This window comes from Ambystoma mexicanum, chromosome 1p (genome assembly GCF_040938575.1).
Source record: "Ambystoma mexicanum isolate Mex_15411 chromosome 1p, UKY_AmexF1_1, whole genome shotgun sequence".
In the NCBI taxonomy this organism is placed as follows: Eukaryota; Metazoa; Chordata; class Amphibia; order Caudata; family Ambystomatidae; genus Ambystoma; species Ambystoma mexicanum.
The window spans coordinates 202,109,632-202,135,107 of record NC_090921.1 but is presented as its reverse complement, the minus strand read 5'-3'; the positions used below and the strand labels follow the sequence as shown (position 1 = coordinate 202,135,107).

Here is a 25,476-nt window from a genome sequence, read left to right as displayed (position 1 = left end):
TCTTGAGTCTGGCACTTCTTTTTCATCTTTTTTTATTCCTTTTTACTGGTGTAAGGGGTTGCTTTTGAATGTACAGAAATATACATGATCCATTAGATCTCAACCTTTGCGACCTGCTTCATGTTCTTTCATTTATTCCTCTGACTACTGCTCTTATTTCTTTGTTTTCTCTTAGTTCTTTGGTGAAATCCTTCCCCTCAAAAACTCTGGACATCCTGTCCTCTCTGTCTTCTGCTCCTCCCTAAGCCCCTGCCCTTCTCTTGTCTCCCTTGCCCCTGCCCCCTTTACTCTTCTCTTTCTCTCTCATTGCACCTCATGGGATCTCTAGAGTGGCCCGCTCTATGAAAGTCTCATTTAAACAGGTGCTATCCTTCTCCTCCAGAACCATCAAGGACAACATTGCCTCTCTCTCTCCAGCCTTGGCTGACCTCTGCAATCACCCATTTGCCACTGGCTCCTTGCCTCAACCCCTTAAGCGCTCTCTTGTGCACCCTCTCCTAACATAGCAGTCTGCTGACCCTTCTGTTCCGGCTAACGCCCTATCTATATCACCCTTTTTTTGGGCAAACTCATGGGAAATGTGGGTCCACACCGAGTTGGCCAGCGGCCTCCATGGCCACCAGTCTGGTTTCAGGGCATCCAGAAGCACGTAAACCACTCTACTGAACACCCGCAAAGACATACTCTCTAACCTGGATTCTCTTGCTGACTCTGTCATGATGCTCCTCGATCTTTCTTCTGCTTCTGACAGAGTCAACCACTCCATCCTCGTAAACCATCTGCATTATACCCTAGGCATCATGGACAGGTCACAGGCATGGCTGACCACCTTCCTCTGAAACAGACCTTCCCAAGTGCAAATGGGTCCTTTTCTCTCCTCCAACTCACTTTCTGCCCGTAGCGTTCCTCAGGGCTCTATCCTATTGGCATGTCTCTTCAATATCTACCTGGCCCATCTGGCCCACCTGATCTCCACTTTCTCTCCTCATTTCCAGTGTTACACAGGTGACACACAGGTCTCCTTCAAGCTGCCCTCCCCTACCTCCTCCTCCTCTTCCTGGCTTACACCTGACTGCTATTCAGGCATGGTGCTCTGCCAATGATCTCTGCCTGAATGCCAGTAAGACAGAGATCCTTCGCATTTTGGTTTGCCTGCCCCATATTGTGAAAACATAAAAAATGATATGAGGCTGGGAAGCCCAAAGGAAACACACCAACACAGGTTACAAAGGACATACAAAGTGCTTTATTTAAAAGCTACAACAGTTACCAAAGTCAATTGACAAACGGATAGCTATTCAGCTCTCGGAGTAACGTAACGAACTTCAACGAAGGTTCGATGCATTAGTAGAGAGACCGTACATTGGAATACTTGGGCTTTTATATCCTTTATCCAGCCCTTGGCCAACCCCCTCGGGGGTTAACCATTCTCGAGACCAGGCCTAGGGTTCCTTGCCAGGTCAATCCCATAATGTATGCATTTTGATCAGTTCCGCTGATACAGTTGTTCATTTACACATCGGTCAGGGATAGGACAAGGTCTCAGTTCGCGACCCCGACAAGTGGCCTGCAGGCATATTAATTATTTCGTGTGTGTGGAGGTCACAACGGCCAGATTCTCACTCAGAATGTCAATCGGCCTCCATTTCGATGTTCAGGGTGACTTCCACATTACAAGAGAACCTAAAATGGTGGCTAAATCCAAGATGGCGACTTACATAACTTTTCGTTAAGGTCAAAACCTTCCCGCGGAGTCTATTTACATGATATTTTTAGACAACTTGGCGTAGGGCAATACACATTCAAATACTGCGATAGGAGGCATAATATTATTTCAATTCCAACAGATGCTCCTTTTGGCCTATTCCAAGTGCTAACATCATTTCTAATACTTTTGCAAATAACCCCATGTGTTGTCATCCATACATCCCGAATCATTGTCTGTAACATCTATAGCCATTAGGTCGTTCATCAGAACCTCTTGCAACACAAACTCTTTAGATGCTGTATCTGGGGCATATATTCTATGCCCTATTGTGCTCACTGCTTGGGCACAACATCCCCCTAGCATTCCACATATACTTGGAAGACATTGAAAACAGCAACAAAGGAATAGCAGGATCCCCGAAATAACTAGAATAACAGAAAGCACCTTCCAACCCCAAGATCGTAAAGAATCCCAGAACCAGGTGCTAAGATTCCAATCTCCTACAGGGATATGCACTTCAGAACTAAGAGTATGCAAGTTCTGTATTGCTTTAAAAATTGTCGGCGAGGAATCTGGTACGAAAACACAGCAAGCGGACCCCACTAATTTGCATACTCCACCTCGTTCTGCCAGAATAACATCTAATGCCATCCGATTTTGGAGTGCTACCAATCTTATTGCTTTTTGTTCTAAGGTCATATTGTAGAGTATGTCCGTGGGCCGGTTGATCGTTCTCTCCAGTACCCTTGCTAATCCCCTAATGTTCTCAGAGTTTGTTATTTGTCCCCAAAAGGGCACAACTGATTTCGCTATATCTCCCAATACTTGCCCAGGGGTATCTCCGTTCTTGTCCCGCCGTGGGCGAACCTTAGAAACCTCCAATGTACTAGCTATAAATACCCCGGGTAATAGTATTCCTAAATAACAGGTTCTCTGCCAATCCTTGGGTAACCAGGGATATGCTAAACTACCACAAACAAAATAAACAGGCCCCCCCTACATACAAAGGCCTGTTTTCTCCAGTCAAATTTACAATGTTCTTACAACCTTCAAAATCTCCCATTGGCCGAGTGCCATTTCTTTGTACACAAAAGGGGACCGAGTCGGGGCTATGATTTATAGAGTAAGAAGGAGGCACGGCGTCCTTATTGCCTATCGGAGCCATTTTAAAGGAAATTAGAGTTTGAAAAGGAAGAGATAGTTTATCAGACGGCCTAATAGAAGCGACATTGGCCCTCATTACGACCCTGGCGGAAATCGAAAAACGATGGCGGAAATGCAATACCGCCATCGAATAGCGCTCGGTGCGACTATGACCCGTCACCGCAAAGTACGAAGCCATTAGCGACACCGTAGTGAACGCCAACGCTAACTGCACCAAGCACGCGCGCGCGCGCCATGCCAAACCGCAAACACCACCATGGTGCAACGGTACGCCAATTCCGACCCTAGCGGACATGTACCTAACGCCATCAGGCATGGCGGAATGTACCATTCCGCCATGGCGAGAAGTACGGCATCGCGAATCAACCGTAAACGGCCCCACTGAGTGCCTGTACACCGCTCCCTGCCCACAAAGTACAACTCCCCGTAGGTGCAATGAAGCCACAATGCAACCATTGAAATGTACAAGTCACCCATGCATGCCAACGAACAAAAGAAACACAAGAGGGGCCAATGGGAGCTGCAGGGCACAGATGGCACGAATACAGAAGCCATCCCAATGGACATGACCACAGTCCCCCACCAAGAAACGCACGCAAACACAGGCACCTGTGACCAGCAATATTCCGAAAACCACATCATTCAACCAGTCCACCTGGCTGACCGGCATCTGTTACACAAAACCCAATCCCCCGCCCCTGAGCATGACAACATTCAAACTGGCATATTGGCAGCCCCCATCCCTGACCTCACTGGGCTTCGTAGGCAAACGCGCACAGCACAGTACCACGCAACTAAACCCCGAAGCTGGAACCCAATGCAGATCTCCTCACAATACATCGCCCCCCAAATAGGCATATGCCACATCACTTGCAAAGAAAAACGCTACACGGGCCAAATCAGAATAGAAATTTTATGCACATCAAAATCACCAAGCACATACAGCCATCAGGCCATGAACTCCAAAACACTAATCACCATTGTGGGCTGCTTCCGCAAGAAATGACCAGCCACTACCTGTGTGTCGCCCTGTTCCCCCATGGTACACAGAGCCACATTCACGTACGAAAAGGCAACATGGAAGCGCACAGAACCGCAGGGCCGTCCCAATGGGGAGGCACTAGTCCAGCTGAAAGGCCGAAATGTTGCTCCGAGCCACCAGTACTGCGTAAGGGCATGTGGCCCATTGGCGATCGTCCCATAAGATCGTAATGCTGCTCCACTGATTAACACGAAGCAGCAGGTGTCGGGAGTAAAATCCATCTGCAGGAGTGGCATACAGATGGCAGTGGCAAAAGGGGAGGAGATACCTGTCAACCAAAAGAAAAGAAAAAGAACAGAATGGCCATCAGAACTACATACCAACAACTCACTTCAATGATCACACGAAATCCACAGCCATATGCATGCTAGCCCACTCCAAAGGAACATCACCACCCCAAAACCACTTGCGACTCATAACCATCTATATCGAGGTGCAAACACCATCACAAACAAGTGTCTGAGGGCGCCTCGAGACAGGGAGGGCTCAACAAGGCCAGATGGACGATGGTCCCACTATGGCAGCCCTGCATCACATAGCGTAGGGGAGGCGGATAGATCCCAAGAAGCCCTGTACATGGCAAACTCTGTATCAAATCACCTGCCCATGCATCCATCCATCATTCCCTCATCCCGGGATCAAAATGCCTGAATAATTACTCACATAACATTAGAAACATCCATTGAGTCTGTGCGTTATGCAGCCTGCTAAATCCACAGTGCCCCAGCCCGTAATTCCAGTGTTGTGAAGTAACATGTATTTGGGAACGGACGGCCTCATCGCCCACGTAGCTATTGCGCATCCCAAACTATTCATATCAATCATTGCTCCCTCGCCATGGGCCCTGTCTCAAGGACATAGAACAATAGAACGTTACATTTGCAGTCAGACCTGTGGGCATCTCCTCGCCGCTAGCTGGAAACCGAAAGCGCCGCCCTTCGAATTCCTCATTTGCAACATCACGTCGAAAAGGCATCTGTGGCCGTTTGAAATCACTAATTATTCCATCGAGTGCGGCTGTGTGTGAAAATGGCAACTGCCTTCACCCACGAATGGGACGCCCCGCCCGTCGTTGCAACTCGGTACAGTGATGCATGAGGGCCCACCGTTACTCGAGTACTACGTCCCACTGACCCCTCACAAGTCTGTTCGCGACTGCACAGATAGTATGTGAAACAATGGGACCACAGCAGAATGAACATATCAACCAATCTTACACGGCCATCGGGTACAAATACATGATTGCAATAGCAAGATACAATTCCCCGAATTGCAGCGTTGTGCGCGGGACGTGCTCGGCCAAAGGGGAGAGCAGTTTGCACAGGTGGAATCAATCACCACAGGTGGAGGCCATACAGCCTGAAAACACATAAATTGCACAGCCAGTCTCCTCCCACAACCACACCGAAATGCTACCGGCAGGACTCGCGATGTTGGCCCTGGGGGACCTGATAGCACTGCAAGTGCTCCGACTCCAAGAAGTAGACGAACACCAACTACAACCAGCCGCACGGAGGAGACGCAGGAGGGGGAGGCAGGGCCAGCAAGGCCCACCAGCACAGCCACTACCACCACGCAGGCAGCCCGCAATTCAACGCCTCCGAGCACATCCGTTCAACCTCACTGATGAGCAGATCCACACCCTCTACCGTCTGGACCGGGACACCATAGCCGCCATTGTGGACATGACACAGGCTGACCTTGTCAGCATGATAGATAGCCCAACCGCCATCCCACCCCTACTGAGGGTGGTGTCTGTACTCCACTTCCTGGCCACAGGCACCTACCAGCACACAGTCGGACAGTTGCATGGCATTTCTCAGCCACTGTTCTCACGGACACTATTGCAAGTGCTCGATGCCCTCCTGCAGCACGCAGACGACTACATCTCTCTACCACGCTCGGAGCAGGAAATAACCAACACAAAAGTGGGATTCCATGCACTTGCCGGCATACCGGGTTGCATTGGTGCCATCGACTGCACCCATGTTGAATTGGTCGTCCCACATGCCATGGAGGCCCAGTACCGCAACCGAAAACAATTCCATTCCCTGAATGTACAGATGGTGTGTGACTCCAACAGGATCATTACACATTGTTGTGCCCGATTCCCTGGATCAACCCATGATTCTATGGTCTTGAGGAACTCTACAATACCACGCTACATGGAGCGACACGCAGGGAACAGATCCTGGCTACTCGGTGAGTCTCATTACATGCATGATGATGTGGGGTATGTGAATTGTCAATGACCTGCCAGGAAGGGGGGGGGGTGTGCGTACGTATCAATGGCATTCCACATCATACGTTTCTCGTCCACATACAGGTGATGCTGGATATCCACTGAAGAGATGGCTCCTCACACCAGTCCGGAACCCACGGGACCAGCATGAGGAGGACTACAACCATGCCCACTCACGTACCCGTGTAGTCATTGAACAGGCATTCGGCCTACTGAAGACCCGTTTCCGCTGCCTCAGCAGGTCTGGCGGGGCACTCCTGTACCGCCATGAGAAGGTTGCAAAGATGGTGATGGCATGTGTCATGCTCCACAACATGTGCGTACGTAGAAATGTGCCCATGCCCCCTGACGCAGAACTGCAAGCACCTGATGATGGTCATGATGAGGGTGGGGATGTGGCAGCACCTCATGGAGTCTGCGAGGCACCGGAGGGCCGTGACATTCGTCAGCATCTCATTGATGTATGCTTCTAGCACTCACGCCTGGTGGCTGATACATGGACACGGGACTCGTGGCACTGCGTGTGTCTGGGACATGCACAATATGGACTGTACGCCTATGATGGCCTAGTACACAAAGATCAATGTCCACACTTCTCATTGGTTGATCGTGCACTTTTTATGGCATATGTGATATCATGTTGAACACCCTATCGACCCGCCACCCAAGTGAGCCCAACACACCCCCTCCACCCTCCTACCTCCCCCCCGAACACCAGTGTCCAAAGATGCTCATTGTCAGTGGGCTGTCGCTATTGCATGCCCCCTCTGCGGGTATCAGGGGCACCCCTGCCTGTGGAGCGCAGGTTCCTTCCAGATCTACGTTGGGGGCTGCCCTGGACGGAACTTGCAACGGATGATGTGTCTGCCTGCTCACGTCCATGCATGTCCCTAAGGGTTTGCGAGAGCTCAGTGAGCACACGGCGCACTGCGGCAAGTTCGGCACATACGTCTTTGGACGTCGCATGCAGTTCCCCCCTCAGGCTCTCGCTGCTACTCTCCATTTGGACTCTCAGGCTCTCGGTGCTACTCTCAATTTGTGCCCTTAGCGTCTCTGTACCTCTCTCCATTTCTGCCCTAAGTGTCTCTGTTGATGTTTCTATGTCTGCCTTGGTGCCCCCACATTCATCGGCATGGCCCTTGAGGAGTGTGGCCATTTTCTGCTGTTGGACGATTAACTTGTCGAGGGACTGTTGCCTCTGCTGGGCCATGGCCATTTGCGGTGGTGTCACAGAGGGGCTGTTGTCCTCATGTTGCCTTGCCACAGGGCTTGTGGGGGATGGCCAGTCGTCGTCTTGTGGCTGCACCTGCGTGGTATCCTCATGTTGTACGGGATGGGACAGACAGGGGGATTGGGACAGGTCATGGATGGATCTGACCTCGACATCCCCGTCTTCTGTGTCCGAGCATGCTGCCATCAATGGGGTGTCACCTATGGTGCTGCTGCCACCAGAGGCAGTGCCTTCTGTGGCATCCATTGGGGGGACCTGTGGTGGTGGTGTTGTGGCCATGCTGGCTGCTGGGGTGCCTGTTGATGTTCCCTCCTCTGTGCTGCCACCTGATTTGTGCTGCTGCCGTGTCTTGATGCGTGCAGCTGAGGTGGAGGGTCTCTGGCCGTTGGTCTTGGCCCTCTTTGCAGGTGTGCTGGTAGGGGTGTCCTGTAGCTCGTCGTTTGGATTGGACCCTGTGGTGGAGTAAAGGAGGGCGAGGGTTATTGATGGGTCAGTGGGAATTGGAATGGCATTGTATCACATGCATTGGGGTGGTACCTGAGGGTGATTTGGGTCGGGGTCTTGGAGGTGCTTTGATTTGTGTGTGGAGTGAGGGTGCAGTTGTTTGGCAGCCTGCAGTTAGGGTGTGCCTGCTGCACGTGTAGTGCGTGTATTAGGGGTTTTTAATTATTTATGTATTTATTGTGGGTTTTGACGTGCGCTTTCAGGCCGATGTGTGTGGACGTTCTCCTGGACATGTGTTTCTGTTGCACTATGTGGACGCATGGTACTTCACATGGTTGGACTTTGTGGATTTGGCATTGTTTTATCTGGCCCACCTACCTGAATCTTCGGATGTCTGCACTCCTTTCTCCATCCCTCCGACTCCCTCTATGCTCTCCATTCCGATGGTGGAGGCACAGATTTCTTCCCAGGGGGTCAACTTGATGGGTGATTCAGGACCTCCCCCGGTGGCTGTGGCAATGTTGCGGTTGGCAGAGAGTATGCTGCGGACGCGTATCCGCAGGTCGTCCCATCGCTTGCGGCATTGCTGTGGGGTGCGGGGTGCGGTCCCCACCGCACTTACCCGCTGTGCCACCAGAGCCCATATGGCCTTCTTGTTTGCAAGTGCCGTCCTGGTCATTTGCGTGGAGAAGACGACGGCAGCATTCTCCTGGAGGGTCTCTGTTAGCACGGTGAGTTCCTCACGGGAGAAGTGGACCTGCCGCTTGCGGTCGCACGCTTTCTTCGCTACTTTTCCCATTTTTCTTGGTTTCGCTAGGGTGGTTGACGGGTTGGGGTGTGTTTCAGGGTAGTGATTTTAGTGGTTGTGTGGTTTTGGTGTTTTTATAGGTGTACGCCGGGATGTTTCCCGTTCCGGGCCCATGTTTTAACTTCCGTTTCCGTATATTTCCGGGCACCGTACTTTCCGGTAGGCGCACGCTGCGTTGACCGCTAAGAGGGGTGGCGGTATTGCACCTAGGGCGCCGTACGGCGGCGGTGTGGGCCGTTTTGGGGTCATTTCCGCCATCGCGGACTTTGCACTTCCGCCGTGGCGTGGTGCTCGTGCCCGATGGGTCGGAATGGGCCGCACTTTGCTCCTTCGTACAATGGCGGAAACGCTATTTACGCTGTGGCGCTCCGGTCAGTCGCTTTCCGCAAGGGTCGTAATGAGGGCCATTAGGTTTACTTCTATTTGCAAATAGCGAGCATCCCAGGGGAGTTAATTCACGTTTCTCGAAATCATTCAAATTAGTTCCATCAAAGTTCCCTGAGATGCTATCATTCCACGGGCAAAGAATAGTGCTCTAAGAGAGGCATAGCAAGCAGTCGTTAAAGGTAAAGGATGAATATACCATCCCAGTCCCTTGTTCCCATGTTGCGGTAAATGAGTACAAATCCAACAATTACTCTTATTAAAAATGGCATGCGTTGCATTCATTACTATCATTAGAGTGTTATTATGATATTTTTGTCTATGTTGGGAGTCTCTAGGGGACAGAGTGTGAAGGTGTACAGAGGGAGTCAAAACAGTTGGTACAATCTCGGTCGGTAGTAAAGGTTTTAGAGGATAGATTTCTTCAAAGTACCAAAGTCCTACAGCAGTAATTGCAAAAATAACAATTATCATTATCAAAACACAGCAGTACGTTTTCGGGGCCCAGGCACATTGTTCATTGTCCAAGTTGGTCACCCCTTTATTCACAAGTCCAGTGCGGGGAGCAGCAGTGGAGGTGGCAGGCATTGTAGTTCCTCAATCGACGACCCCAAAGTTCGTTGCTGGCGACGCTACGGTCGCGCGATTTCTTAGTCCTTCCCAAACCTAGCCAGCAGAATCGCTTTTGTTCAACAGAACTTTCTTATACAAAAGAAAACTTCCAATCACTTCCCTTTTCCAGATGCACGAAAAACCTGTGCCGTAGTTCTATTTTCTTCGTCGAAGGTTGTACCTGGTGGTACCCAAGATTGTTTGGTCCAAAAATAAGGTGTCGTCACTTCCTGAGGGAAGCGACGTATCGGAGGCGACGGAAGTCGCAGAGCTTGAAACAGAATTTTCCGGAAGTGATTTTTCAAGAGAGTGCGGAGACGAAATGGACTGTTCCCCAAGCTGCACGGGCTCAGAGAAATTCTCTGACGCACTCACAGCGCTGTTTGCTACTCCAGGATCAGGGACTGTAGCATCAGCGAGGGGTTCTGCTTCTTCTGTAACGTGTGGCGTCGGGTGAGGAAGTTTCTTGACATGCGTCGCGTGAATCCAGTGTTTCTTTCCAGCCACCCACACTGCTGTCCGGGTGACCAACAGCACCTGGTAGGGTCCCCGCCAGCGAGGCGCGAGACAGGAAGACCTTTCGTAGGCCTTCACTAGGACCCAACTTCCAGGCTGTATATCGTGTTCTGGGCCCGTGAACCGTACAGGTAAAGCTGAGTGCACCTGGTGATAAATGAAATACAGGTTTTTAGTTAACTGGTTACAGTAGTCTACAAGCAATACATGTTCCACCTCTCTCAGTGCTTTAGGTTTTGGGAGACCCCAAATGTTAGCAGGTCTCCCCATCACTACCTCAAATGGAGAAAGCCCAGTCTTAGTTTGAGGTGTGGTACGCATAGCCAATAATACAATAGGTAAGGCATCTGGCCATTTCAGTTTGGTATCGGCACATGTTTTTGCAAGCTTATTCTTTAAGATACCATTGTGTCTTTCCACCAACCCAGCACTTTGAGGATGTCTAGCTGAGTGAAATCGTTTCTCAATACGTAAGGCTGTGCATATCTGCAAAATTACTGCTGCAACAAAATGAGGACCCTTATCCGACCAAATTACCCTTGGGAGCCCAAATCGAGGAAAGATTTATTTTACCATAATCTTTGCAGTGGTCATGGCAGTAGCATCTTTAACGGGAAAGCCTCGACCCATTTACTGAAGGTACAAATAATTACAAGAACATATTTCAAATTGTTACACCGTTCCATCTCAATAAAATCAAAGTGAATGACCTCGAAGGGAACAGAAGGGGGCCCAAAGCTTCCCCTTGGAGTTACTGTCCCCTTACCCACATTGTGCTGTAAGCAGATCATGCAATTTCGGACATGATGTCTGGCAGTCTCCGGAATCTTGTTATTCACCCAAACTTGTTCTAACATTTTCGTGATCTGCTGAGCACACACATGTGTAGGACCGTGTGCCATCGTAACCATTGCCAGTACATATGAATCAGGGAGCAACCATTTTCCTTCAGATGTATCCACCCAACACCCATCATCATCTAGTTTCCCCATTCCTTCGGCCCACCTTTTGGATTCTTCTGCTGTGGCATCAGTTTGAATATCTCGCACAGACCCAATACCTTCATCCATTATATAAGCATCTTTCATTTCCCTCAAAGCATACATGTCCATGCTAAGGTCTGTGGCCGTTTGTCTGGCTATCAGGTCTGCAAAAGCGTTCCCTTTCCCCACATCATCTATGACCTTACGATGTGCTGCACATTTCATGATTGCTAACTGTTTAGGGAGTGAGAGTGCCGAGAGTAATTGCACTATCAAGGGGCCATGCTGGATCTTGGTCCCATGTGAGGTCAGGAACCCTCTTTCCGACCAAAGCCTCCCAAAGTTATGAGCCACTCAAAGGTGTACTGGCTATCAGTATATATATTTACTATGCGCCCTTGGGAGAGTTCACAAGCTCGGGTCAATGCTATAATCTCTGCGGCCTGCGCAGAGTTATGCAAAATTCTCTTAGTTTCAACAACTTTACTCAATGTAGTAACTGCATAAGCAGCTGTAGATGTACCATCTGAAAGTTTGAAACAGGAGCCATCACAAAACAGCTCCCCTTCTGCATTGTCCAAAGGAGTATCTATAAGATCTATCCTGCCCTTCGTTTCTTGTTCAGTGGTATACAGGCAATCATGTAATTCTTCGTCACCGCAAACATTGTTTTGCAGGAAAGGTAAGAGTTCAGCCGGATTAAGAACACAACACCTCTTAATTTGAATGTGAGGGGCAAACAGAATTAATTCATACCTTGTTAACCGCGCAGAGGTGAGGTGTTGCGTTTGGGTTTTATTCAATAGGATATCTACAGAGTGACGTACCATCAAAATCAAATCATGGCCTAGGACCATTCCCTCACTCTGTTTTACAGACGCGGCAGCAGCAGCGACAGCTCGCAAACATCTTGGCAAAGCGCATGCGACAGGAGAAGGGCGGAGGAGTAGTAGCCGCACGGCCTATTCTTCCCTCCGTGTTCCTGTGTTAACACAGCCAAAGCACATCCATCACATTCATGCACAAACAACACAAATGCCTTGTCATGATTTGGAGTACCCAGAACCGGTGCAGAGCATAACGCGGTTTTGAGAAGCTCAAATGATCGTTGATGTTCCGATTTCCATGGCAGTGGCAGAGAAATGCCCTTCTTCGTCAAAGCCAACATCGGTTTTATCACTAGCGAAAAGTTTGGGATCCACAACCTACAGTAAGAAGCCATACCTATTAAGGCTCTGACTTCCTTCTGTGTATTTGGTACAGACATGCCAGAAATGTGTTTTATTCTTTCAGGTGTCAATCTTCTCCCCTCCTTTGACAGGAGGTAGCCTAAATAGGCGACCTCCTGACAACAATATTGACATTTTTTGAGCGAAGCTTTATGACCATTTCTAGCTATATGAACAAGCAACAGTACAGTGCCTTCTTTACAAGCACTCTCAGAGTCTGCAGCCAAAAGCAAATCATCAACATATTGAAGCAGCGTACAAGTAGGTGGCAATTCAAGGGTGTCGAGCTGCTCTTTCAAAGCTCTACTATAAATGCTTGGACTTTCAGTATACCCTTGAGGTGCCCTGGTAAATGTAAATGAGCCTCCCCCCAAGGTGAACGCAAACAAATATCTACTTTCCTTATGTATAGGAATGCTAAAGAAAGCGTTTTTTAAATCCACAACGCTGAAGTGCGTAGCCGTAGCAGGGATCATTGTCAATATCGTTGTCACATCAGGCACGATTGGAAATTGTGGGGCGACAACTCTGTTAATAGCACGAAGATCAATTATGAACCGGTATGGAATTGCATTGTCGCCTTTCTTATATACAGGCAAGATCGGACTGTTACACAAACTACCTGTAATCTCCTCGATCACCCCACGATGCACAAAATCGGAGACAATGCATTTCAAAGCACGCTCGCCCTCAACTGATATTTTATACTGCGGAATGCGTGTTAGTTTCACTCCATGTTTCAAAACTATTTTAACGGGCTCAATCTGTAATACCCTGACATCATTGTCGTCAACCGCCCATAAACATTCCGGGACAATGCTAAACTCAGGAGGTAAAGGTCGAATCAGGAACTGAGAATTAGGAAGTTGCTGTGGTGAAACCATCAGCCGTACTCCATCAGAGGAACAATGAATTACTGCGTTCAATTTCTTTAACAAATTCAACCCCAGCAAATTCTCTCCACAGTTCGAAGTGAGAAGAAAAGGGCAATGGTCCGTAAAGTGACCCAAAGAAATGGACACCGGTGAAGAAACCGGACAGACAATTGGTATACCAGAAAACCCTACGGAAACATTTGTTTGCCCTGACAGTGGAATGTTTGGAACCCGAGAATGATCAATGGAGTACTTCTGTGCTCCAGTGTCTACCAAAAACTGGTGTTTCCTATTCCCAACTAATAATTCAACGTAGGGGCCTTTCTGATTAACGGGAATAGGTAAAGTTCCAAACCCTGCTTCGGGCAGTCCTAATGAAATAGAGTATCGTCAGAAAGAAGCTCTTCAGAGAGGTAGGCAGCAGAAGGGTGATCAAATATGTTCCTCGAGTCCACACTCGAGGTCTGATTTTTCAGTGAAAAAGGTTGCTGAGGATCTTGTAAAAACTGACCTCTATCAGGGCCCCTGTCATGATGCCTACCTCCAAGGAGCCGAGTCCGACCCAGCAACCCCAGAGGCAGGCATCATTCCGCCCAGGGAAGTGCCAGCGGATCCAAGCTGGGGCCCTTTGGACACAGTCCTGGTGCCTTAGGCGCCAGGCTCATGTTGGACCCCTGTCCTGGCGCCTTAGGCGCCAGGCTCATAAAGCTAGACATGTGTTCAAGTGCTTCAATGTGCACTTACCTGATGCAGACCATGCTGCTACATCCAGGCCCTCTTGAGGCCTGAATGGAACTACTTTACCTGTGGGACTACTTTCCACCTGGGTGTTGTCCGGAAGGATACATACCTGATCGGTGGAAGGATACGTACCTGGAACTTCTTCCAAAGCTATTTAAACCACACCCGATCAGCAACTCTTGCTTCGCGTTGTTCTGCTCCTCGCAGCTGGACGCTCACTGTGTCAGCTCCTGCATCTGGACTTCAGCCACGCCTGTCAGCATCCTGGGTCACCTACAAAGGGAGATAAGAGAGAATTGGATAGAAAGAAGACCTTACCTGCTAAAGCTGTACCACAGAGACATTACACCGACGATCCTGAAAGGGAAGACATCATTTTTAAAAGCATTTCGTTTCGATCGCTGCAGCGCTGCATTTCACTCACCTTTCCTGGGCACCTCCATCTTCAGCAGCGATCATCCGGATCCGCAGCCACTTCCCAGTGCCTAGAGAGAAAAAGATAAGAACACAAGGTGAGAGAAGGAAGAGAATAGGAAAAGCTCAGTTTCCTTCTACGACTTACCAGTTGGGTCATTCCCATTTCATTTCGGGTCCTGCCGCTTCCTGGCATTCCGGACCCCGGCCCCTAAGGGGAAAAAGACATAAGCGTTAGCGCTTGCTGCAATAAGACTATGAACATTATTATTAAGCTTGAACTTTTGAACTTGCAACAGAACTCTTACAGCGCCTTACCTGAATAGTCAAGCTTATTTGAACTTCCATCAAACCTCAATCCAGTGAAGTAACTGGGTTTCAACGTGCCCCTGCATCAGAAGCAGGATGGAGAACTCATCCTTCCAGACCCTAAGGTGAGACTTCACAGGGAATCGTGGAAGGGTATCGTGGAGGGTTGGAAGGAAGTGGGAGGCTTGAGCATTATTCCGTCAGTAGGTAATACTCCCTTTTCACGCACAGGGGAATATTCCTACGAGCCAGAGAAGCCAGAGTAGAGGGGCCCTACCTGTCCATCTTCAGAGTCCTGCGCTTCACCATTGAAGAAGCATCAGCACTCGAAGCCAGACCTGCGCCTCTGTGGGAATCAGGTGAGCGTGACAGCCCCCTGCTCCAGGGCGGCCCCTAGGTCGTCTACCCATACTCCCAAACACACTGTTTGACCTTTGTCGAAGGACGGGGCACTGTGCTCGCCAATGACCTTCCTGGCGGCAATAAGCACATTGATTAATATTCACAGGACCCAAAGGTGCATTTCCTTTTGGGAAATACTGACCTCTGGTCTGTGTCGTGCCTCCTCTGGGGTTTCTAACAATTTGTTGTAATAATACTTTGGTTTTCAAATCTCCTTTCCTCTTTTCAATTTTGTCCTTCTCATTATTAACACGGTTCTTATAATAGTGAGCCATGTGCAAAACCTCAGATTGAGATTTTGCCTGCCAAGTGCTCTCAGAGGACATAATCTGTGACTGGATGTCAGGCAACAATCCACGTACAAATATGTCCACAAACAACCTTTTCCCAGACTCTGTACCCAAATCCTGTCCACTGAAGTCAGAAAATACCTGCTCGAATCTGTTAAAGAATTCGGTGGCGCCTTCGTTTTCCCTTGAACACAGGCCGTAAGCTTGTCCCAAATAATTCTTTTCTCTGGAATTATAGTTTTTAATTTTGCGACAATTCTATCAGGCAAAGTAAGTATTACCTGTGGTGGTTTCTCACCTGCTGGTCTTTCCCCATCAATCCTAATCATATTAGCCCACGTATCTCCCAACCCTGGCACATCGTCTATTGTCCGAACCTGCTTCCATACATCTACGGGTAGGAGTACAGGAAAAAGCAAGTCAATATCACTTAAGGTGAACACAGAGGACTGCAAGATGGACTCTATTTCTTTGTAAAACCCCGTCGGGTTTTTCCTGATATCGGGAACTGTTTGTCGAATAGTGTTCACTTCCTGTCGTGAAAACGGGACGTGAACGAATTGTGATACTTAATGTGCAGGGATATCCACAGCGGGGGAACCAGTCCCAGCTTTGGCTGGAATCTCAACTTTTAGGACAAAGGTCGGAGGAACCTCTCTCATAGGCAACTGAGATATAGGTACCTCCGGCCGCTTACTAAGCAACAGAGCCAGGTCAAGCGCTAAGGCAGCCGAAGAAGTGTCGGGCGAAAAAGCCCTTTTACAAATCCCCAATAATTCTATGGGGCAACTAACCTTCTTTCTTACACATTCTTCTTGCAGGTACTGTACCATTACCTGAATTACCTGTCTTTGCATTTCTACTGTATACTGACTATACGTGTCATATACTTCATCTGGCGGAATCGATGAATCCGAGATCCATCGAATCGCATCTTTGGTACAAATTCGTATTTCCTCAGGTGCCGATCTACGACACGGAAGGAACTGTTTCTGTATATACATACTATCGTCTTTGTCATCCTCATCTCGTGACTTTTCAAAGTCCTTCCTATACTCAAACAATTTTTCAACATGTCCATATACTTTCTGCTCTGTGTCCCTCGAAAGTGCCAAAGCATTCAGATCTCTCACTCCTTGTGGAAGATCTGAATTTTGTAATCTACCCCACATCACACATAAATGAGTCCCCAAACCTCCGATAAAAACATTTTTCTCGGGAAAACTATTCAAATTAGATAATGTGGAAAAAACATTAACTTGATCACCTTTCTCCATACAGTGCTTAGCCCATGCAAACAATTCCTGTTTCTTATCTGCAGAAACAGTATTACGAGTGACGATCTTTGATCCTGCACCTGGATCAACTTCAGTCAATACGGGGCCACTCGAGAGCGGAGGTGCAGGTAAATTTAATAAAGGTGCAACTATCGGTGCAGAAGGAAGGGGCGGTGCGATAGGTGGAGGAACAACAACTAGAGGACTAGGAACAATAGGTTGTACAGGGGGAACAGGAATAACAGCAGGAACAACAGCAGGAATGGGCAGAGCGCCCAAAATAGGAACATACGGAGATGGCGCAGAGGCACCAGGCCTGCGTTCGTTTAACAATTTCTCAATAAATTCTTCGGAAACATGGAAATCTTTAGAGGGGTAAATTTTCTGGATTCCAAGTGAAAAAGCCCTATCCATATTTTTAACTGATTCTGAATGTTTTTCTTTATCATACAACAACGCTTTTTCGGCGTTTGTTTTATGACGGCGTGCATGTTTGTCCCTACTTTTAAGATGCTGTAACGCTTTCTTTTTCCAATTCTGTAAAACATCGAAGGCTGCAGGTCTAGCCTTCTTTTTTAGAAAGACTGATTCTAGGTATTCAATCCGGGGGATCTCAAAACTGCCGTTGATTGGCCACTGAAATTCGGAGGCATTTCTGGTCTGTCTGTGCCAAATATCATTAAATACTATACTACCAATGCCATACTTACAATACATAGTACATGCCGGCGACCCCTCCTGTGGTGCCGGGCGGCTAAATTCCAAAGATTGTCGATCACTGCAGAACAGAGCCCTAAAGCAGCTAGACAATTTCCCAGGCATTTCACAAAGAAATTGGTGTTACCTGGTCAATAATTGTGTCTGCAGATACAATACGCCAAATTCAAATTGTCAGGGTTAAATTAAGAGCCGGGTCACGACTGCACCTGACCAAACCTAAGGAGGACCGTACGGTTTATCAAAGAACTTACCTAACGAATTTTACCTTGTGTTTGGTGGTTTCGACAAATCTGCCCGCCTCAAAAATTGACCCTCGTCAAGATGCCGTGTCAGACCACACGACTATCGTCCAAGGATCGGATCGTGCAGCGCTGCCGAGGTATCGTGTCTCGTTTGGTCGGGCCCGCAGAATCACACCGCCCGATCCCGGTTCGATAGTCTGCGTCAACCTTCAATGATCCGGCATCAATCTTGAGGGTCCCTATTCGGGCGCCAACTGTGAAAACATGAAAAATGATATGAGGATGGGAAGCCCAAAGGAAACACACCAACACAGGTTACAAAGGACATACAAAGTGCTTTATTTAAAAGATACAACAGTTACCAAAGTCAATTGACAAACGGATAGCTATTCGGCTCTCAGAGTAATGTAACGAACTTCAACGAAGGTTCGATGCATTAGTAGAGAGACCGTACATTGGAATACGTGGGCTTTTATATCCTTTATCCAGCCCTTGGCCAACCCCCTCACGGGTTAACCATTCTCGAGACCAGGCCTAGGGTTCCTTGCCAGGTCAATCCCATAATGTATGCATTTTGATCAGTTCCGCTGATACAGTTGTTCATTTACACATAGGTCAGGGATAGGACAAGGTCTCAGTTCGCGACCCCGACAAGTGGCCTGCAGGCATATTAATTATTTCGTGTGTGTGGAGGTCACAACGGCCAGATTCTCACTCAGAATGTCAATTTGCCTCCATTTTGATGTTCAGGGTGACTTCCACATTACAAGAGAACCTAAAATGGCGGCTAAATCCAAGATGGTGACTTACATAACTTTTCGTTAAGGTCAAAACCTTGCCGCGGAGTCTATTTACATGATATTTTTAGACAACTTGGCGTAGGCCAATACACATTCAAATACTGCGATAGGAGGCATAATATTATTTCAATTCCAACAATATGTTCCCCCTTCTCACTAGTCAGTCTCCCTGGATCTTTCCCCTCACCCACTTGTGAGTCAAAAAACCTTGGTGCCATCTTTGAATCCTCTTACTTTCTCTCCTCACAGCAAGGACCTTGTCAAGAAGTCCAATTTCCAGTTGCATCTCCTCATGTGCATTCTACCTTTCCTCACCTTCCCCCAGAAGCTCAACATCTAGGCTAGACTACTTCATCAGCCTCTTCCTCAACCTGCCTCTTTCCTCCCTTCGCCCCCTTCAACTAATCCAGAATAGGACAGTGAGACTTATCCTTGGCCTCAAGCGCAGGGACCCCATCTCACCAGCCCTAAAATCTCTCCACTGGCTCCAGGTGACTGCAAGGATCAGATTCAAGACCCTTTGCATCACCCACAAGGCTGTCTGGGGCATTGGACCTCTTTACATCCAGCTTTCCCTCCCTAATTATCTCCCGGCCACAGTCCTTGGGTCTTCTGGATCCAAATCTCTGCAGATCAAACGATTCTCCAAGCAGAGAATGGGAGGTTGATCCCTTTCTTCTGCTGGCTCCTCCCTCTCTAACAGCCTCCCTGCCCCTCATACTTGAGCTGGATCTTCTTAAGTTCTGAAAACTTCTCAAGACTTTCCTTTTCACCTTTTCCTTCCCTCACCCCCTCCCATGCTAACTCTGCATCTTCCGCTGCAACTGGGGCCTGGTCTCTTCTGAGCTATACAGGGGTCAGACCACCCCCTACCAGTCCCTCAAGCATCCCTTCTCAGTACTTGCCCTGGGCCCCCTTTCCCAGAGTAGGCCAACTTGGTGCTCCCTTTCCACCGCACTCTCCTCCCCTCCACTCCCCTCTCACCTGGCTCTTGCTGCCTTGGCCCTCCTAGCACTTGCCAGTCCCCCACCCTTGGAGGCACCCCAAGCCTGCTCTGCTCCCTCACCCCCCCATCATTGCACTTACCTCCTTTCATGCAAGTGCACGGGAGCCTTGTCATAAGGCCAATATAACCATTTTTTGTTTGCTTTACTTTTTGATTCCCTTGTCTCCCTACCCCACATTCATGTCTTGTGGCGCTGGGAAACACCTGTGTATAGGTGCCATACAAATGTCCAATACATTCAAATATGGGATATTACTCCTGTTGTTGAATTTCAAATTCATTTTGCTTATTTTTCTGAGTTAGAATGCCCTTATTTGCCAAGTTCACTGGATCATGTTGCCCCTCCTTTGGGGCTTCTCCATAACCCTCTGCTTCTCTGTCTCCTTCTTCTTCCTCCCGGTTATATCCATCCCCCTGGATGAGTATCTGTGGTATGATTTAGATCCTTTAAACTTCTTTTCTTCTGTCTTTTGATATTTTTATCGCAACTTTTCCCCCTTTCCCTCCGATCTTCAGGGTGTGAAATCTCCATAGTAGTTTCCTGGGGATTATTCATCGTCTCTGCATTATCTTTATTTACCATTCACAGGCAGTGCTGTATGCGTCTATCATAGTGTGATATATGTTCTATTTGTGGGCAGGTCATGTTCCACCTCTCATTCTTTTCAGTAATTAACCCCATAATACATATCGTTTTTGAATGCAATATTGTTAATAATGTTGCATGATCCTTGAGATTGTCATTAATATAATCATATAAAATGAAAGGGACAACAGTGCTTGTTAGAGCTGTCATTACATTACTACTTCCCTGCTTGTAGGGATCATATCTGTTTCTTACAAATCTAGGTATTCTCCTTGGTGGCCCGTAACCAGGGCTTTATAACCTCTCTTCCCCCACATTTGTTGACTCTGAAGAATCCTCTGATCCATCAACCGCCTTCTCTAGCAGGGATTCTGCTATAACAGGTCTCAAATATAGTTACCCTTGTTTCATTCTCCTTTCCATCCCTTGTTCCAACTCTTGATCACTTTCTGAAATATTGGTGCTTTTGAGGCATCGGGCATACATTTCGCCCTCTTCGCCCATTGGAGATAGTTTATGCGTTGCATATCTGAGGTCAATATCTGGGTTAGGGTCTCTTCAGATGTCCCCTGGGTCCCACACTCTGGTGGGGCAGATAATGTAACATGCCCCTCAGGCCCAGGGAAGTTGGTTGTTCCATTATTTTCATTAACTCCCGGCTATGTCACTCCCAGGTTCCCCCCACCTTCCTGCATCTCTGAGTCCATAGGTTCATCAGCCTCCCTCGATTCTGTCAATCTGTCCACCCTTGTTAGTTTTTTTTCCAAAATGCAAGACGATCTTGGCGGCATCCTCCCTTACTGACTCCTCAGTGGCTCTCTAACATGGCAACCTCTGCTCGCCATGCCTATCAATATCAGTAACTTTATTAGTTGCACTGAACCCCAAGGGTTTCCCGGGCTCCTGTACCTCAGGTGAGCCTCTCGAGTTTGTTATAATGCTCTGTTGCTCCCTGTGGTGGTAGAACAGAGAGGTGGAAATCTCTTGTCAGCAGTATAGGTGGTCCCAGAGCCTCACAGGTGAGCCACAGGAGAACAGGCAATGGAGGAACAGCAGGCACTCCAATACAGTGCTGGTCGGCAGTAGACACTCACAAGCACTAAACAGTAGCATATGGTGGGGTTTGGAAGCAATACAGGGTAGGAGGAGGCAAAGTAAATGGCACAAAGGTAGGAGGAAAACGATGTGTCATCGACTCACAAGGCAGAGTGGAGATGAGAGTAAAGGGCCTCAACGTGTAAATTACATGCTACACACTACATGCAATATACCTCTGTGGCCCACAGCTGTGATGGGGCAATTTAAGAAGAGCGACATGCATTCGCAGTTGTGCATGACAAGGTACAGAGGACTTTCTAGCACTGCACATTTTTGTGGGCGGTTCGCAAGCCATTGCCTTCATGTTACACGTACTGCATTGTTTTGTTTGGGGGGTGCTTGTACGCATCCCATGTGCTTTTTTGGGTTTAGGTTGTCTCTACGGCAGTCTACACGTTGTGTAATGCATTTCTTGGTTTTGGGGTGTCTCTATGGCATTGCATACACATTTGCTTGGCTCAGGTGCCCTCCCCGCATTGCAAAAAACATACATTTTTGGTGGGGTGCCTCATAGATATTGCAGGACCACTCTAGTTAGTCCATCACATAGCCTGTAAAGGGCTTGGGGTGTGCTTCTCCATTTGCTGGCACCATGAGTGGGAAGGCTCTAAAAGGGAGAGGACAGGGGCGTGGTGAGTACAAACATGACCCTGCCCCAGGAGGAGGATTTTGGTTGGACACATATGACCTTGTCCAGGGAGGAAGACATGGTGATTATTGACACATGCACTAGCCCCAGGACATGGTGACCCTCAGCCCACACGTTACCAGGAATCAGTACAAGGACATGGTTGATGCCCACAGGTGGCCCAGCACCACCAACGGTCACTAGGGCCAAGAGAAGATACCCTGCAGAGCACGAAGAGGCACCACCCCATGATTAGGCACAGGTGAACGAGAAAGGCACACTGAAGAAGAAGCACTTTACCAATGAGGAGCTGGGAATCCCCATGGACTATGCGCAGGAGCACCATTATAATTATAATTGTTCTTCTATAACGCACTTAATGACGGAGACCAGTCTCTAAGTGCAAGCCTGGGATTTGAACCTGTGTTGCTATGCGTTGTCTTGCTTGCAAGACACACGCGTTGCCCCTGAGCTATCCTCCCGGCCCATGTGGACCTCTAGCCCTCGGCTGGCAGCACCCATACTCCTGCTCAGAGAATGAGGATCAATGCTTGTGTTGTGGAGAGGCACACTGCTAAAAAGGTCTGCAAGTGGATAGAGGACCTCAGTTGAAGGAGGAAGGAAGGACTCAGTGTCAACCTGGCCTCTGCCCAGGCCACTGGAGGTGGGCCACCAGAGGTGGACGATCTGACTCCTTTCGAAGAGGTTGCAAATTAAATGATCAGCAGTCAGCAGGTGCATGGTGTGGGAGGCATGGACGTCTATTTCGACACATATGGTGAGTGGCTTTTGCGTACCGTATGTGGTGACATTTTGAATGACATGTGTTGGAGTACAGTTGGTTGCAGTTGGAAGCCATCCTTGGGCATTGAATGAAGGCTACTGTGTACACTTCCATCATCTGACCTGCATTCAGGGAGGTGGTTGTGTGGTTTCTGTGTGTGGTACATGTTGGTGTCATAGTACACATCACTGTCTGCTGGCTGTCATTGCTGTGCCAGTACTTGTATATGTGGCAATGGCATGAAACGCACATCACATTTTTCACATTTACAGTTGTCATGCATGCGTGTCGTCTATTGTGAATGCCAATCAGGACTCACGTGGAATCACAGCAATGTGCTTGTGATGTTAAAGTCATCCATTCCCTAGTCCTGGCTGCCGGTGGACATGGATGAGCAACAATGTCTGTGCATAGAAGCCGTCTTCTAAATGAGGCGGGATGAGATGTGAATGGCCAATAGATTCAGTGTAGTACATTCAACATTCGGAGAGTCAGTGGGGCAGTGGCCCTGCAAGTGTGCCTTGGTATGTTCCATGTCGCAGTCTCCTCACACATGGTTGCAATGCATGTTATTGGGACCAACCACGTATCTTGCGGAGGGAAATGTTGCAATATTGGTTGTGGATATCATGACAACAGATATGCCTGCATGATATTTTGCAACAAGAAAAGGTGGGAGTAGAGTAGGGGCTCACTGGTGATGCACAGACCTCCAAATCACTCTCAATTATGTCTGTATGTATGTATGTACTCTTGTTCCCAAAAACCATGCCATGTTGCACAGCCTGATATGCCCAGCCATGATTGCACAAGTCACCAAATGCCATTCATCTGTGCCGTACAGGTCACAGTGTGCTCAGTCACAATGTATGATGTATTTGTGGCTGGCCATTTGGTATCTGTATGCATTGTATTGTGCATTTGCATGTTCTGCCAGATGCTCATCCTTCAGAATGCTGTTGTCTGTCTTTGTGCAGGTGATGGTGCAGCAGATGAAGAGGTGGAGGAAGAGGAGGGGGCCGCATGACAGACCACCAGTGGGGGCAAAGGTTTAGTGCTCCGTAAGAATCCCCTGGTGCTGCAAGGCAGTCCTTGGTAGGGATGCACATGCTTCTCCTGACTCTTCACATGAAGCTCCTGAATCAGATGTGGAGGACTCACAGGGGGACATGGAGGGCTCCTCAATGGGCAGTCTGGATGGGGCAGTTGAGTCTGAGGAGGTGAGCCAGGAGTCAATGGTCCGGTCAGTGGGAAGTCCTGCATCAACGGTGGTTATGGCTGCAAGATCGCTTTCACCTGTGTTGGAAACACCAGCAGGTGCAGTTGTCCAATGGAGGGTTGTAGACCTACAGCCAAGTAAAAAGGGTCCAACTGCAATGGGCATGGACCCTAGCATCCCACCACCATCATCCCTGCACACATGATGGATGTGTGCATGGGGGACAGTGGGAGTGGGAGCAGCAGATGCTGTGTGTGACCATCCGACATGGCGAGGTCATGCAGGAGAGGGCCAGGGACATTCATTGCCTCGCTGAGAACATCTCCTCACCAGCTGCACGAGATGTACAGAATCAGCGGTTGATGGAGGACACTGCACGCTGAGATACAGTCCTCAAGTCTCTCCTGCAATCTGGGCATGGAGGCCAACATCAAAAGCCAGCAGAATGATCTGATGTCTCTGCGGGATTCCCTGCATCGGCACAAAGAAAAGGCCTGCAGCTGGAGATGGTAGCATCTCAAACCGCCCATTGCCGTGAGATGGTGAGCTTGTGGGCTTTATTGCATGATGATGAGCTTTTGGCTACAAGGCACCACCTCAACCAGGAGATGGACATCCTGTGGCAGATGCTCTTCCAACACTCTGATGCATCACGAGTGATCACACATGCAGACTCTGTAACCATTTGGGAGGAAGTTAATTGTGACCTCTCTGCCACTGGGTTACTCATTCATGCCTCTGTGTCAAGAGTGGCCATAGCCAAGGAATAGTAAGCTTTGGCACTATGTGGACAAGATGCACTATCACCACCACTCCCACCACCATCTGAGGATCAACCACAGGATGGCAGTCCCAGACCACCCATGCCACCTATACCACCTGTGCCCTGATGTGTTTCACCCAAGAGTATGATTTTTATGTTTTTCCCCTCCCCCGTTCATCACCCCCTCTGCCCCTCAGGATGGACTCTTTTTCATTTATCGTTTTGTCACCTTGAGTGATGTGCCATTTCCCAATCGAGGCCTTCCTGAATGGACGACTGGACATGCAGCCATGCGCAGTGGAGTCAACTGCTATGGGTAAGTGGACTTCAACAGCCTCACACATACAGGTGCAGATTTCTACACATAGGGTTTTCATGGATCATGTGATTTGCTGATGGTGACTGTCACTAAAGATGTGAGTTGTGTAAGATGTCTGTCTGTGCACATCCCCTTGATCATCCATGCATGTGCTTTGGGTCTCTGGTTGCACTTCCACAAGGGACATCAGACCCAGAAGGCTGTGCTGCACTTATCTTCCTTGACCCATTGGCAGCCTCTGACACAATCAACAACAGCATCCGCATCAACAAATCAAATCTCTAAGCTTCATGGACTCTGTATTAAGATGGTTCTCCACTTACATTAAAGGCGGTTTGCAAATCTTCTTCCAGCCACTCTTCCCCCCCACCCTGTTTCCAACGGGGTCCAGCTGGGGTTCTCCCTATCCACCCTACTCTTCAACCTTGTTATCCCTTCCTTCAATTCAATTAGAATTGAATGTACCTCTTTCTCTAGCCAGGCTCCCACACTCTGAAACTCCCACTCAGCATCGGCCAAGTGGAGGACCACCTTATCTTTCGGAAAGCACTCAAAACCTAGCTCTTTCCTTCCCCAAGACGAACAAAGGACGCACCCCATGCAATGTCCCAGCACAAATTGCCCTGCTGGGGGCACCCTG

At 48.6% G+C, this 25,476-nt stretch overlaps 1 protein-coding gene across 1 annotated transcript in view; it reads left to right on the top strand.

Moving 5' to 3' along the window:
* Nucleotides 1-23,562, top strand: part of LOC138468293 (extracellular calcium-sensing receptor-like) — a 60,879-nt gene extending 37,317 nt beyond the window's left edge. The window contains exon 5 of the mRNA XM_069608819.1: nt 23,473-23,562. Within this exon, the coding sequence (XP_069464920.1) occupies nt 23,473-23,562 (90 nt within the window). The remainder of the gene's footprint in view (nt 1-23,472) is intronic.
* The last annotated feature ends 1,914 nt before the right edge of the window (nt 23,563-25,476 follow it).